The sequence below is a fragment of the Eptatretus burgeri genome, chromosome 8 (genome assembly GCF_056783735.1).
Source record: "Eptatretus burgeri isolate ZD-2024b chromosome 8, Ebu_testis_v1, whole genome shotgun sequence".
Taxonomy (NCBI): Eukaryota; Metazoa; Chordata; class Myxini; order Myxiniformes; family Myxinidae; genus Eptatretus; species Eptatretus burgeri.
Genome location: NC_140968.1, coordinates 105,824,643 through 105,836,306, shown reverse-complemented (window position 1 = coordinate 105,836,306; position 11,664 = coordinate 105,824,643). Strand labels below are relative to the sequence as shown.

General features: G+C 52.6%; 1 protein-coding gene across 2 annotated transcripts in view; it reads left to right on the top strand.

Moving 5' to 3' along the window:
- Positions 1 to 11,664, top strand: part of CHPF2 (chondroitin polymerizing factor 2) — a 40,992-nt gene that overhangs the window by 13,502 nt on the left and 15,826 nt on the right. The window contains exon 3 of one of the 2 annotated variants that reach the window (XM_085893430.1): positions 9,838 to 10,113. The exons of the other annotated variant lie outside the window; for it this stretch is intronic. Coding sequence (XP_085749556.1) covers positions 9,838 to 10,113 — 276 coding nt within the window. The remainder of the gene's footprint in view (positions 1 to 9,837; positions 10,114 to 11,664) is intronic. 2 annotated transcript variants of the gene reach the window in all.

Sequence of the window (11,664 nt, the reverse complement as noted above, 5' to 3'; positions counted from 1 at the left end):
AGTCCAGTATCGGTGCCCACAAGTGGCGCGAGAATGGTGGGGATGCGATGGTGGCGAGTTGTGACGGTAAAGGTCGTGGCTGTTGTTGTGAAGCGGCGTTGTGGTTGGTTGTTGTTGTTGTGAAGCGGAGTTGCGGTTGGTGGTTGTTGTTGTGAAGCGGCGTTGTGGTTGGTGGTTGTTGTGAAGCGGCTGTTGAGACGTGGTTGGTGGTGGTAGTAATGGCGGCTGGTCCAAAATAAAGATAGTAAAAGAAAAACGGCTATCCTGAAGAGTCGCAGCCCGACTGAATGACATTTATTCCCTCGAAACAACGGGTTTGGGCCTAACTACACATATACTTACAGAGATATCTCACCTAAGGGACCTGAATGGTGGTTTGCGAATTTGGTCAACCACAACACTACCCCCTCCCCTTTTTACAGACTCGTCCCGAGTCGTCAAATTTTCGTGTGCCATCATGTGTAGTTTTCCCCTAGTACATTTTACCTACGGATCCCTGAGTGCGACATTCATGGTATTCGTGTCCCCAAAATAAATAACCTGAGGGCTGAGTAACTACCTAAACAAACTCACTCACACGGACGACTTAAATAAAATTGCTGGCGCTAAGACAAACATGCCGGGGGCGCACTCATATTTACAGTACATCTTAACCTTAACTTACAAATTTTACACGAAACCATGGCCCAGGATCAATGAACTCTGCAAAAAGAAAGCAGTTAGCAGGGAGCCATGCTGCTCGCATGCAGTCTCTGACTCAAACAATGCAGGTGACAGGGAACGTGGCCGGCTGCTCACACGCAGTCCAAGGCCTTCCCTTTTGAACTGAACGCAGTGAACCACAACGGTGCATGGGCTGCACAAACGTAGTCTCCGTGCCAGCTCAAGTGGCACACGCAATGAACACAACGAATGGATGGATGAATGGTTTGAACTGAACGCAAACACGGTGCACGGGCCGCCACTGCAGGCCCGTGTTGTAGCTGCCAACAGGGCAGTTCTTGCAGCTTGCAAACTGTTGCTTTTACGATCCTGGCGCACATGGCAATGAACAGGGGGGGGGGGCAAAGCAAAAATTGAATGGGGCTGGTGAACAGGGGCAGTGGGCATGGCATGGCAAAGGTAGCAGGCAAACACAGCCCGCAGAAGAAGGCCGCTGCAGGCAAACACAGCCGGCAGACGAACTGACCGGCACAGGCCTCGAAGAAAACAGCTGCAGACGATCCGGCCGGTACAGGCCTTGCAGCACAGCAGCTGCAGACGATCCAGCCGGTACAGGCCTTGCAGCAAAACAACAGCTGCCGATGAAGTGGGCCGGCCTCTGCCTTGCAGCAACACAGCCAGCAGATGAAGCTGGCCAGCCTTTGCCGTTCAGTGGAGGTTGGTGGAGGGAGTGCGGTGGTGCTGGCCACTCGGAAGGCGGGCTCGGACCTACCTACCTGTCTCCCTCCCAACGTATCGCCTTTGCCTGTCACTGTACATACCCACTCCCTTAATTTGTCAAACCCCAATTTTGCCCCAACTTATTTTTTTGTTGTTTTTATTTTTACTTCCCCACTATAAATCGTCCCCTAACCCACTTTATCGTCCTTGTTCGGCTAACCTATCCTGTCACCTAGCCTACTCCCAACCCCTACGTTCCCTTCCCGGAGGGGAACAAGGGAGAGCTGGCGTCCTGTGCCGAGGCCCAACGAAGCCTCAGGATGGCCTCCCCAGAGTTCAGCGATCTATAACACAAAGTGGGTCCAGCGGCCCACAACGAGAGCGAGGGGATGGATGGTGCGGAGGGGTACAATTCCTAATCTACCCTATCCATTTAACTGTTAAACTACCCCGGGGCTTTCAACAAGCGCCTCTCGCTTAAACTATTGGTTCTAACAACCCAGATTCCCATCGCCTGTGTTGGTGTCCTCACAATTTCGGGCCTCGCCCCCCCCCCCAATTTTCTCTCCGTGCCCTCACACGGTCTCATGGCTGGGACACGTGGCTCCCTTTGGCAGGCACGACCCTCTACCGATTCTCCGACGATGGCACCCCCGGGCACTACACTGCCTCCGAGCCTACCAGCTCCCTAACACCAGGGAGTGCCCCCCATGGCACCTCCCCTGAAACGCACACGTGGCAGGCTGGCTTCCCAGGCCCCTTTCCGAGGGTCACCCGTGCCCACAACACTGCCCACGCGGCTAATGGCGCCCCGGGCCCCCGCACCAAGCAGGCGCACCTGTGCCCACTACGCTATCCCGGCCCCCCATGGGCCCTTGGCCTACCACGGCCGACTAGCCTGGTGCCAGGGGTACCCACTCAGCGCTACTCACCTTTCGCCACCACGCTCCCAGCCTGTCAACAGGGCTCCTGCACCCCTCCAAACGGGTTTCGAGCCTACATTCACACCAACAACAAAACGACCTCCATTTTTCAATTTGACTAACCCCCTAACTCACTCTACACTGACCCCGGGGTCCCTTGGGCGGGAGTCACTCCTCCCCCCAATCACTCATCGCACCATGCATTCCCCATTCGCTCCACTCACACAGACCCACTGGCCTCACTCACTCACCAACAACTCTTCAACACACACACCACTGAACTCTGCCATCCTTCTAACTACCTCCACTAACTAACTCGTGCTCCCACGTCGTCCCTTAAACTACAGCACGTTCCTTTTAACACTGCGTAGCTAAACTACGTCCCCGCTACACATTCACAAGTCTGTCACTGTCTCCAAATAATCCCATTAATCAATTTCCCAACCTAAATCTCGCTATCATCCCTCTAACTAATCCATTCCACGGACTCCATGAGGACTTACCCCTGCCCCATGAAGTCGGTCTAGCTAAGCTAACCCTTCCCCCTAACTAGTTTCCATCCTGTGCCCTGGTAAGGGGGTCTTCCACCCCTTGCCCAGGAATCCTGTGCACCCGAAAGTGAAGCTTGCTTTTTTTTTTTTCTTTTACATGCGCAGCACCAGCGCGGCAACTCACAGCTCGCGCACTTTGCACCTGCCCGTGACGTCATGCAGCTGCACGTGTTCCTCGTCCCTCCTTGGACGGTACTATCCGGCAGGGATACCCCTCCTGCCGGATTCCAACCCCGCGTGCAGCCATGACGTCACCATGCGCATAAAAAAAAAACACAAGCCCCACGTCTCGAGGGGTTCCCCACGCGAACACATGTGCTTTGCCCGTTGGAGCTTAACACACACGATCGCGTGGAGAACCCGTCCGGTCCAAATCCGTAATCCTGCCTAAACTTTGTCCGTCCGCGGGATCGGCAAATCCACCGCGTGCGTTTCCGTCCGGGACTTCACTCTCGCAAGCGAGCACGTGGGGGCCTCGTGCGTTGCACAGCACGGACCTTGTGCTCACTGCTGGGTGAACCCGGCACGGTCCCCGAAACAACTACAGCCGCTACTCGGCTTCCTTTCCTCACATGTCATCGTCGTCGTCGCCATTCGACCCACGCACACCTGCGTGTTACGACGCTAACACTCCACACCATTACATTCACACCGGGAGACGCGGCTGCGTGCTCCCGCATGCCAACCGACATCTCCCTCACATACCGCTCTCTCACACACACGGTCTCCCTTGCATAAACCATACCACTCACACACGCGGGGGCACTCACCCGCGGCTCCTCATCCACACACCGTGCCTCACTCATACACCGTGCCTCACTCACACACGCGGGGGCACTCAACCGCGGTGTTTCATCCACACACCCTCCCTCACTCACACACGCGGGGGCACTCACCCGCGGTGCCTCATCCACACTGGCCGTTTCATCCACACACACGGCCTCTTCCACACACGGTGCCTCATCCACACACGGCGTGCTGGGAAGCACGTACTCTGGCACCATCGCCACCACACCACTCACACACGGGGTCGCTTCCACACACGGGGACGCACTCGCACCTTGCACCACACACACAGGGACAACTACACTGGGGATTCGTGTCCCCCCAAGGGTCTCCGGGGCCTCTATACCCCCCAAGCTTTCCGTGCACCTGTCCACAGCACTCCTCCTCTCAACCTCGCAAAGCACGACCGAACTCACCTGGTCGTGACTCGCCTCAAGGGGGCATACTCCATCCCCTCGTTCCTGGAGGAGGCTATCCCGCTGCTCGCACCGGGCCTCCACCCAGTCCACCAGCTCACCCCCATTGTCCTCCACTACCTCCGTGTGTGTGTGTGCGCGTCACTTACCCCGTCTTCATCGTGCAGTCTTCCCTCTATCGTTCCCATCTCCCATGTCTCTGCCAACTCGGTCACCTCTTCACCCTTTACCTCCCTTGTCTCAACTATTATTTCTGTCTCTTCCCTTGTTATCTCCCTCGTGCACGTCTCACACGTTTTGGTCTCCCCATTTAATTTTTCCCTTTGGGTCATCGTCACGACCCTCGCCCAACACGTCCCCCGAATTATTTTTTCACCCGCCTCCACCGCGGGCCCGACAGCCGTTGCACCCCCTCCCAGCTCGTTCGCTCCCACACGTGGAGTCGCCATTTTAAGCTCCCTGCTAACGGCCTTCATGCCCGCCTGCAGGCATCGGCCCAAGTTCTGCGTCTCACCCCGCAGCTTTTTCGTTTCTTCCTTCATTTGCTTGTTCATGCCTTTCATTTCGTTTTTCATTTCATTTGTATTTGTGTCCATCTTTTTGTTCATGCCTTTCATTTCCGCATTCATTTGTGCCAGCATGGTGAATAGCTGGGCCATGTCGGGTGCGCTTGGGTGAGCCGTTTCGGCAGGGGTTGGGGAAGGGTTTTGGTGGAGAGGGGGAGGGGAGGTGTCATACACCGCGGCCGCTGCCGCACCCATTTCGGGCTCTGGGTTCAGTTGGGCGAGTTCGTTTTCCTGTACAACCAACATTTCCTGCACGGGGATTTCATCCTGAGCCATGGATTCTACACATTCTACATCCATTTCTAATACCCCCGGCTCCCGCTCGCCTTGAGACGCCATCTTGCTTCTCTTAAAGGGTTAATTTAGCTCGCTCGTAATTTGGAGGGAATCGGGGGTCGCTCCTCTCACCCCTGGACCGATTCCCGTGAATTTAATTGGAGACAGGAGAGCCCGTTTTCCCGTTCTCCGATACCAGTGCCGCGAGGAGGGCGATGAGTTTATATCGCACGACCTGACACCAGTGTTGCGGATTCGCGCCCGCCGGCTTGCGAGCGGCCACGTAACTCGAATCGCGGCACGTCGCCCACCGGACGGACAATCCAGTCATGACCCTCTCGGACTAACGCCGGGAACTAGTCACGGGTGGACCTTTCGGTCTCACCACGATCGTGCCAATCGGCCCCCGCGTGGGATAGGGTTGCTCGCCAAATTCGACCTACCTAAGTACCCACACGGAGGGTAGACCGGGTGATCGCACCTCGCCGCAGGTCGACTTCGGACATGGGCCACTTTAAGCGACCCGTTCCGTACTATCGGGATTATCGAGCGGTGTTATTCGTCGGCCTCGACGGTTCGATTAATTATCGGGCGTTTTAGCCCACGACCAACCCTTTACGTGAAGCAAGATGGAGATTCAATGAAAGAAAAGACGAAGCGAAGCGGGAAAACAGTTCAACAATAAACACATTTATTTCGCGATGAACAGAAAGCACACATATACAATTCCACCAAAAGCACATGTGAAAGAAGAAGACAATGCAGAGCTATCCGACTACCGAGCACACGGCAACACTGATACAATTTTACTTCACAGACGGCGCCGCCAACACAGATACCCAAAGCAAAAGAAAAAGAACCACCCTCCAGGATGAGGGGGGTAGGCGGGCCTGGGGCCGAGACCATGTCGGGCCTACCCGTCTGATGATGAGACGCAAAGCGGCGGTGGCGCCTCAACTCCGCGGGCCTCGCGGACAGTGTCTGGTCGGGGTTGGGAAAGGGGCCCCTTGTCGCACTATCTCAGCGCGGGGGGAAACAGGAGGGGGTTGTTGATGCTCGGCGGGGAGGAGGATATCACCGTCTCGGGTTCTGCGACGAGCGTCTCCACCTCGACCTCGGTCGCGCCGCCGGCCTCTCCCTCTGCAGCTCCCGGCACCGACGCGAGCACCTCCTCGTCCGCCTTCGCCGCCGCCACCTCTCCACAGCTCCGTCGAATCGCCCTCTCCGTCACCTCTCTTGGCTCGTCCCAACTCTTCACTCTTGACTTCTCCCCTCCGAACTCTTGACTTCTCCCCTCCGAACTCTTGACTTCTCCCCTCCGAACTGAACTGTTTGGCGAGCGCGGCCGTTTATATCCCTCGTGGCCTCGCTCCCCCACCTTTGACCCTTTACCTCCGACCCTTCACCTCTAACTGGCTCCCCATTGGACCGAGGAAAAGTGGGCGTGAATGCTTTTTGATCCATGAATTTGCATATAGCGACCTCACTCCAACGCCCTGGAGGCGGGGCCAAATCGCCCCACGCTCTCCGATAGGACGGAACAGAAGTGGGCGTGAGTCGTTTTTGATCCGTTTTTCTCGGAAAGTCTGTGATGTTTCTGAAAACGCTGCTCGGTGCGCGCCCTACACGAGTCCAGTATCGGTGCCCACAAGTGGCGCGAGAATGGTGGGGATGCGATGGTGGCGAGTTGTGATGGTAAAGGTCGTGGCTGTTGTTGTGAAGCGGCGTTGTGGTTGGTGGTTGTTTTTGTGAAGCGGCGTTGTGGTTGTTGTTGTGAAGCGGCGTTGTGGTTGGTGGTTGTTGTGAAGCGGCTGTTGAGACGTGGTTGGTGGTGGTAGTAATGGCGGCTGGTCCAAAATAAAGATAGTAAAAGAAAAACGGCTATCCTGAAGAGTCGCAGCCCGACTGAATGACATTTATTCCCTCGAAACAACGGGTTTGGGCCTAACTACACATATACTTACAGAGATATCTCACCTAAGGGACCTGAATGGTGGTTTGCGAATTTGGTCAACCACAACAATATATATATATACATATATATAATGTGTGTGTTGTTGCGGACCCGGGATCGGGGGCGAGGAGACCACGAGAGGAGAAGCTACCTTGGGTTCCCACCAGACTCTCCGGAATCGCAGGCCGTTGCACACGAATAACTTCGTAATGCGGTGGGTCGCTAATCGACCGTGAACGCCAATAACTCACCCACGTGACTTAGGGTCTTCCGTTTAATAAATACCGTTTACTTAATGGTCATGTGATCTAATGACCAGGGGACACGCCCTCGGTACTCCTTGCTCAAACTGGATCACCTTGCCGGATCAGTTGCAGCCGAGTGTAACTGCCAAGGAGGTATCGGCTAGAAAACAGATCGTTGGGGAATAACGTCCCAGCTAGGTTAGGATACGGACCATGCTGGACCAATGAAGGAAAAGACAGAAACGAGCTGGGAACATTTCTACACAAAGCATTTATTTACAATCAAGTGAGGAAAGGTATGTGGCACAGTGAATGGGGTTTATTATTATGTACAGCAGGGATAGCAAGGAATTAGTGGGGTACAACAAAAGGCAAGCAATTTACAAAAGCAGACGCAGAGCAGACATCCCGTTATATCTTCTACAATCTTAACTTATGCTACAACAGGCACCATCACACACACACACACACACACACACACACACACACACACACACACACACACACACACACACACACACACACGAAGATTAGATAGCCAGAAAGAAAGAGAGCAGGTGAGGACAAACGGCCTCACAATACCTGGCGCGGTCAGCCGACCAACGCAACCCAGTATGGTTTGGGGGAGGTAGTGGGGAGAAATACTGGTGCCAAGCAGGCACTACCTTCTTGAGTGTTTTGTGTGCACTGCACAGTCATTACACTTTTCCTCATCTGTCCACTGCACACTTCATCCATTAACAAAAAAATCTCTTGCGATTGTTTCCAATACAGGAGGTGTTGTGTAGTGTGGGGAGTCGATGGTGTGGTGTAATGCAAAATGGGGGGTGCGGTGTAGTGCAACACGGGGGGCGCGACGTAGTGCAATATGGGGGGTGCGGTGTCGTGCCAGAGGAAAATGGGATTGCGAGTCAGTAATGTTGCTCTTTTGTGCGTCCAAAGGGGACGAGATAGAGGGGTGGAAAGACCGAGAGGAGAGAAGATGCGTGAGGTAAAGATTCCGAGCCGAGTCTTGCAGAGGTCTGTGAGTGTAGTGGGACGCTCTGCTTGAGCGTTCCCACCTCGAGAGTTGGCGCGTTATCTCCAGCTTAGTCACTTTGCCAGGACTCGTGGCAACGTGCGCTATCCACTGGTCCTCCAGAAGAAGTGAAGAGCCAGCGAAGGGCAGAGGCAACGAGGAGCAGCCAACGCAGATCCGAGAGGAGCAGAGAAGAAAAGGGTGAAGCAGAGAGCGAGAAGCTCCGTACTCCTCCTTTTATAACCCCCGGGCGAAGGGTGGGGTGACGACTCGAAGGCTACGTGCTGTGACCCAAATCCCGCTTCTCTCTTGGGCCACAGCAGCCCACACGCACACTCGCTACACGTCCACACACTGCCAGGCTCCTGGGGCCGGAAGCGGTCTCATTCTCCCATCTGGCTCGCCACGGCTTCTGACTCACCATAGGGTAGGTGCCAACACCCCAGCCCTGAACGTGCTCCAAGTGCAGTCTGAATGCCGAATAGCAATACACACCCGCCATTCACGGGCCCCCTCTCATGAGCCAAAATGCACACCTGGGCCCCGTACAAAACTCCTGGATCGTCCTTGCCGCCCCCTGTCTTGCCATGTTCTGGCGACTGTATGAGGGTCGTATCAATCCTGAGTGTTCACCCAGTACATCCCCAACGAGATGCGGTCGAGCAATTAACGTCCACGGCTTGGCCCCGCTTCGCACGGTCAAAGGACAGCCCAAGTTGTGCAGTACTCCTCCGCATAGTGTTGAATTGTAGCGATGCAGAGGTACGAGGGGATGCGCAAATATCTTTCCGGTGTGCGGGAAACGTTTGTGGCCGAAGTGGTCAGGTTTGGTGAGCGAGGGGTGAAGCAAGGTGAGATGCCGTTTGAAATTGGCGTGCAGATTTGAATGAAATAATGGTGCGCCGTGCATGTGCTGTATAGTGTGTAGTATGCTGAGTTGGAGGGAGTTTGGTGGTGGTAGTTCCAAGCCACAGGAGGCATCGTGGTGTGTTTGCTTTTCAATCGCATATTGCATGGTTTGTGTGTGCTTGCTTGCTTGACTTGGACCATGGCTAAAAGGAAAGGGTTGGATTACAAATCAGAATAGAAGACAGAGATATAGTTAATAGACCTAGCTATTGGACCCACGCAACGCACTTCATCCCCTTAAAACCCACTAGACATGAGGGGAAGGTCTAACTACACAGAGACTAACAAACTAACTGCCTGGGGATCACTATGTTGGGAGGAGGCATGCAGTTTTGGAGGAGGCATGCATTGCCTTGGAGGCATGCAGTTTTGTAGAACCGCAATACATACCTTATTTACTGGCTGAGTGTGACCTGCAAATTTAGATCAATCGATCCCCTGCTCCTTCTATCTAGATTCTAGAGCATAGAGTCGACCCTCAACTGATGCATGTGGTAATACAGTCGTGACTACAGCATGTGAAAGTTCAACATCCACCCATTTACTCGGACTACTTATCTCTGTTTCTTGTCTTTAAACAAACTTTCTATACAGAGTTTGAGTCTTCAGTGCTTCTTGCTTTTTAGGATACCGTAAATATTTAACAGTAGAACAAGGACGTTAGTCGATATCATTATATTCTACATGAATTACAAGGATGTTGGTAGACGATGGACGAATCAAAACATTACACGGGATGTGAACTTGTGATCGCACTATCAGCAGACGAGTGCTCTGCTTGTGGCTTTCTTGTGTTTTGCGGTTGGACAGGCTGACCGAATCAAAGCCTTGGTGGATCACCTCAGTATTGACGAACTTGTGTACATGGGTTGCCCGGAAGAGTTCATCGGAGGCTCGGGTGGCGAGGCAGGCAAAGGGAGATACTGCCACGCTGGCTATGGCTTCTTGCTGTCACGCAAAGCTCTCCTCGCTGCTCAGCCTTATCTGAAAGATTGCCGGGACAGCATCGTCGGGACCAGGGGTGACGAGTGGTTTGGCCGATGTCTCGTTGACTCCTTGCGTCTTTCTTGCTCCGACAGATACCAGGTGGGATACCTTTTTGGTCATCATTAAGATGTGAATTTTCGGTCAAACACTTTCGTAAAAACTTTCAGTCCAGAAACACACTTTCGGTGTGCTTTGGCCTTTCCCAAAGTGCTTGACTATTGAGATTAAATCAAAGGAGAAAATAAAAGTGGGACAGAAGCTGGTTAAGTACACCTTTGGAAGAACACAGCTTGGTCGTCCGTCCATCCTTAAGGTTATATTATCTGAGCAATATCAAAAAAAAAAAATATCGACACAGTGGTCTCTTACCAATTTCGATACCGACCAATATGAATCGAACAATTTGATTTTCAGGAGCTCTTTACAACTTTTATAGCCAATTCTAACATCACCAATTTGAATGTTTGTTTTTAAATTCAATTATACAGCTTCAGCTATCACTTGGACTGTATAACAGATAGCAATGAAAATATACGTATGTCCTTTCACGTTCACGGTTCAAAATGTCGAATTTATTTTTGTCATTTGCAGCTCTACCCTGAATTGTATGACTATTCATAAGTATTAATAATATTGTAAACATTTTATACACAAGGTAGATATTCACAACAATGTTAAAACACCAGTTGTGTTGGTGACGAGATTTACATTTAACATTAAATCGTTTTGACAAATCATCGCTATAATTACATTCATTAATCTCTCCATAAATACAAGAAAATAGAAATAAAACCATGTAACGTTTGTGTGTTTGTGTAAAACCATATCACCAAGTTGTAAACGAATATAATTAAAGTATGAAACACAATATTTATAAATATAACTCATACCTGCACTCATAACATATTTAATAAACAATAAAATATGTATTAATAATTTAATACCGATAATGTGATGTTTAAAATTACAACATACTTGAATCCACACGCACTCTCGCGGCACATCCACACGCGTACTCATGCGCGTCCACACGCGTACTCGTTACAGGTCCACACGCATACTCGTTACACGTCCACACGCGTACTCGCTGCGCCTCCACACGCGTACTCGCTGCGCCTCCACACGCGTACTTGCTGCGCCTCCACACGCGTACTCGCTGCGCCTCCACACGCGTACTCGCTGCGCATCCACACGCTTACTCACTGCGCATCCACACGCACACTTGTTATACATCCACACGCGTACTCGCTGCGCATCCACACTTGTAATCGCTGCGCATCCACACGCACACTTATTACAAAGCCACACGCTTACTCACTGCGCATCCACACGCACACTTGTTACACATCCACACGCATACTCGCTGCGCATCCACACGCTTACTCACTGCGCATCCACACGCACACTTGTTACACATCCACACGCGTACTCGTTACACGTCCATACGCGCACTCGCTGCACATCCACACGCTTATGTGCATCCACACGCACACTTGTTACACATCCACACGCGTACTCGCTGCGCAACCTCACGCATACTCGCTGTGCATCCACACGCGTACTCGCTGCGCATACACACACACACATTAAACATCCACACATTTACTCGCTGAGCAACCGCTCACACACTCATGACACATCCACACGCTT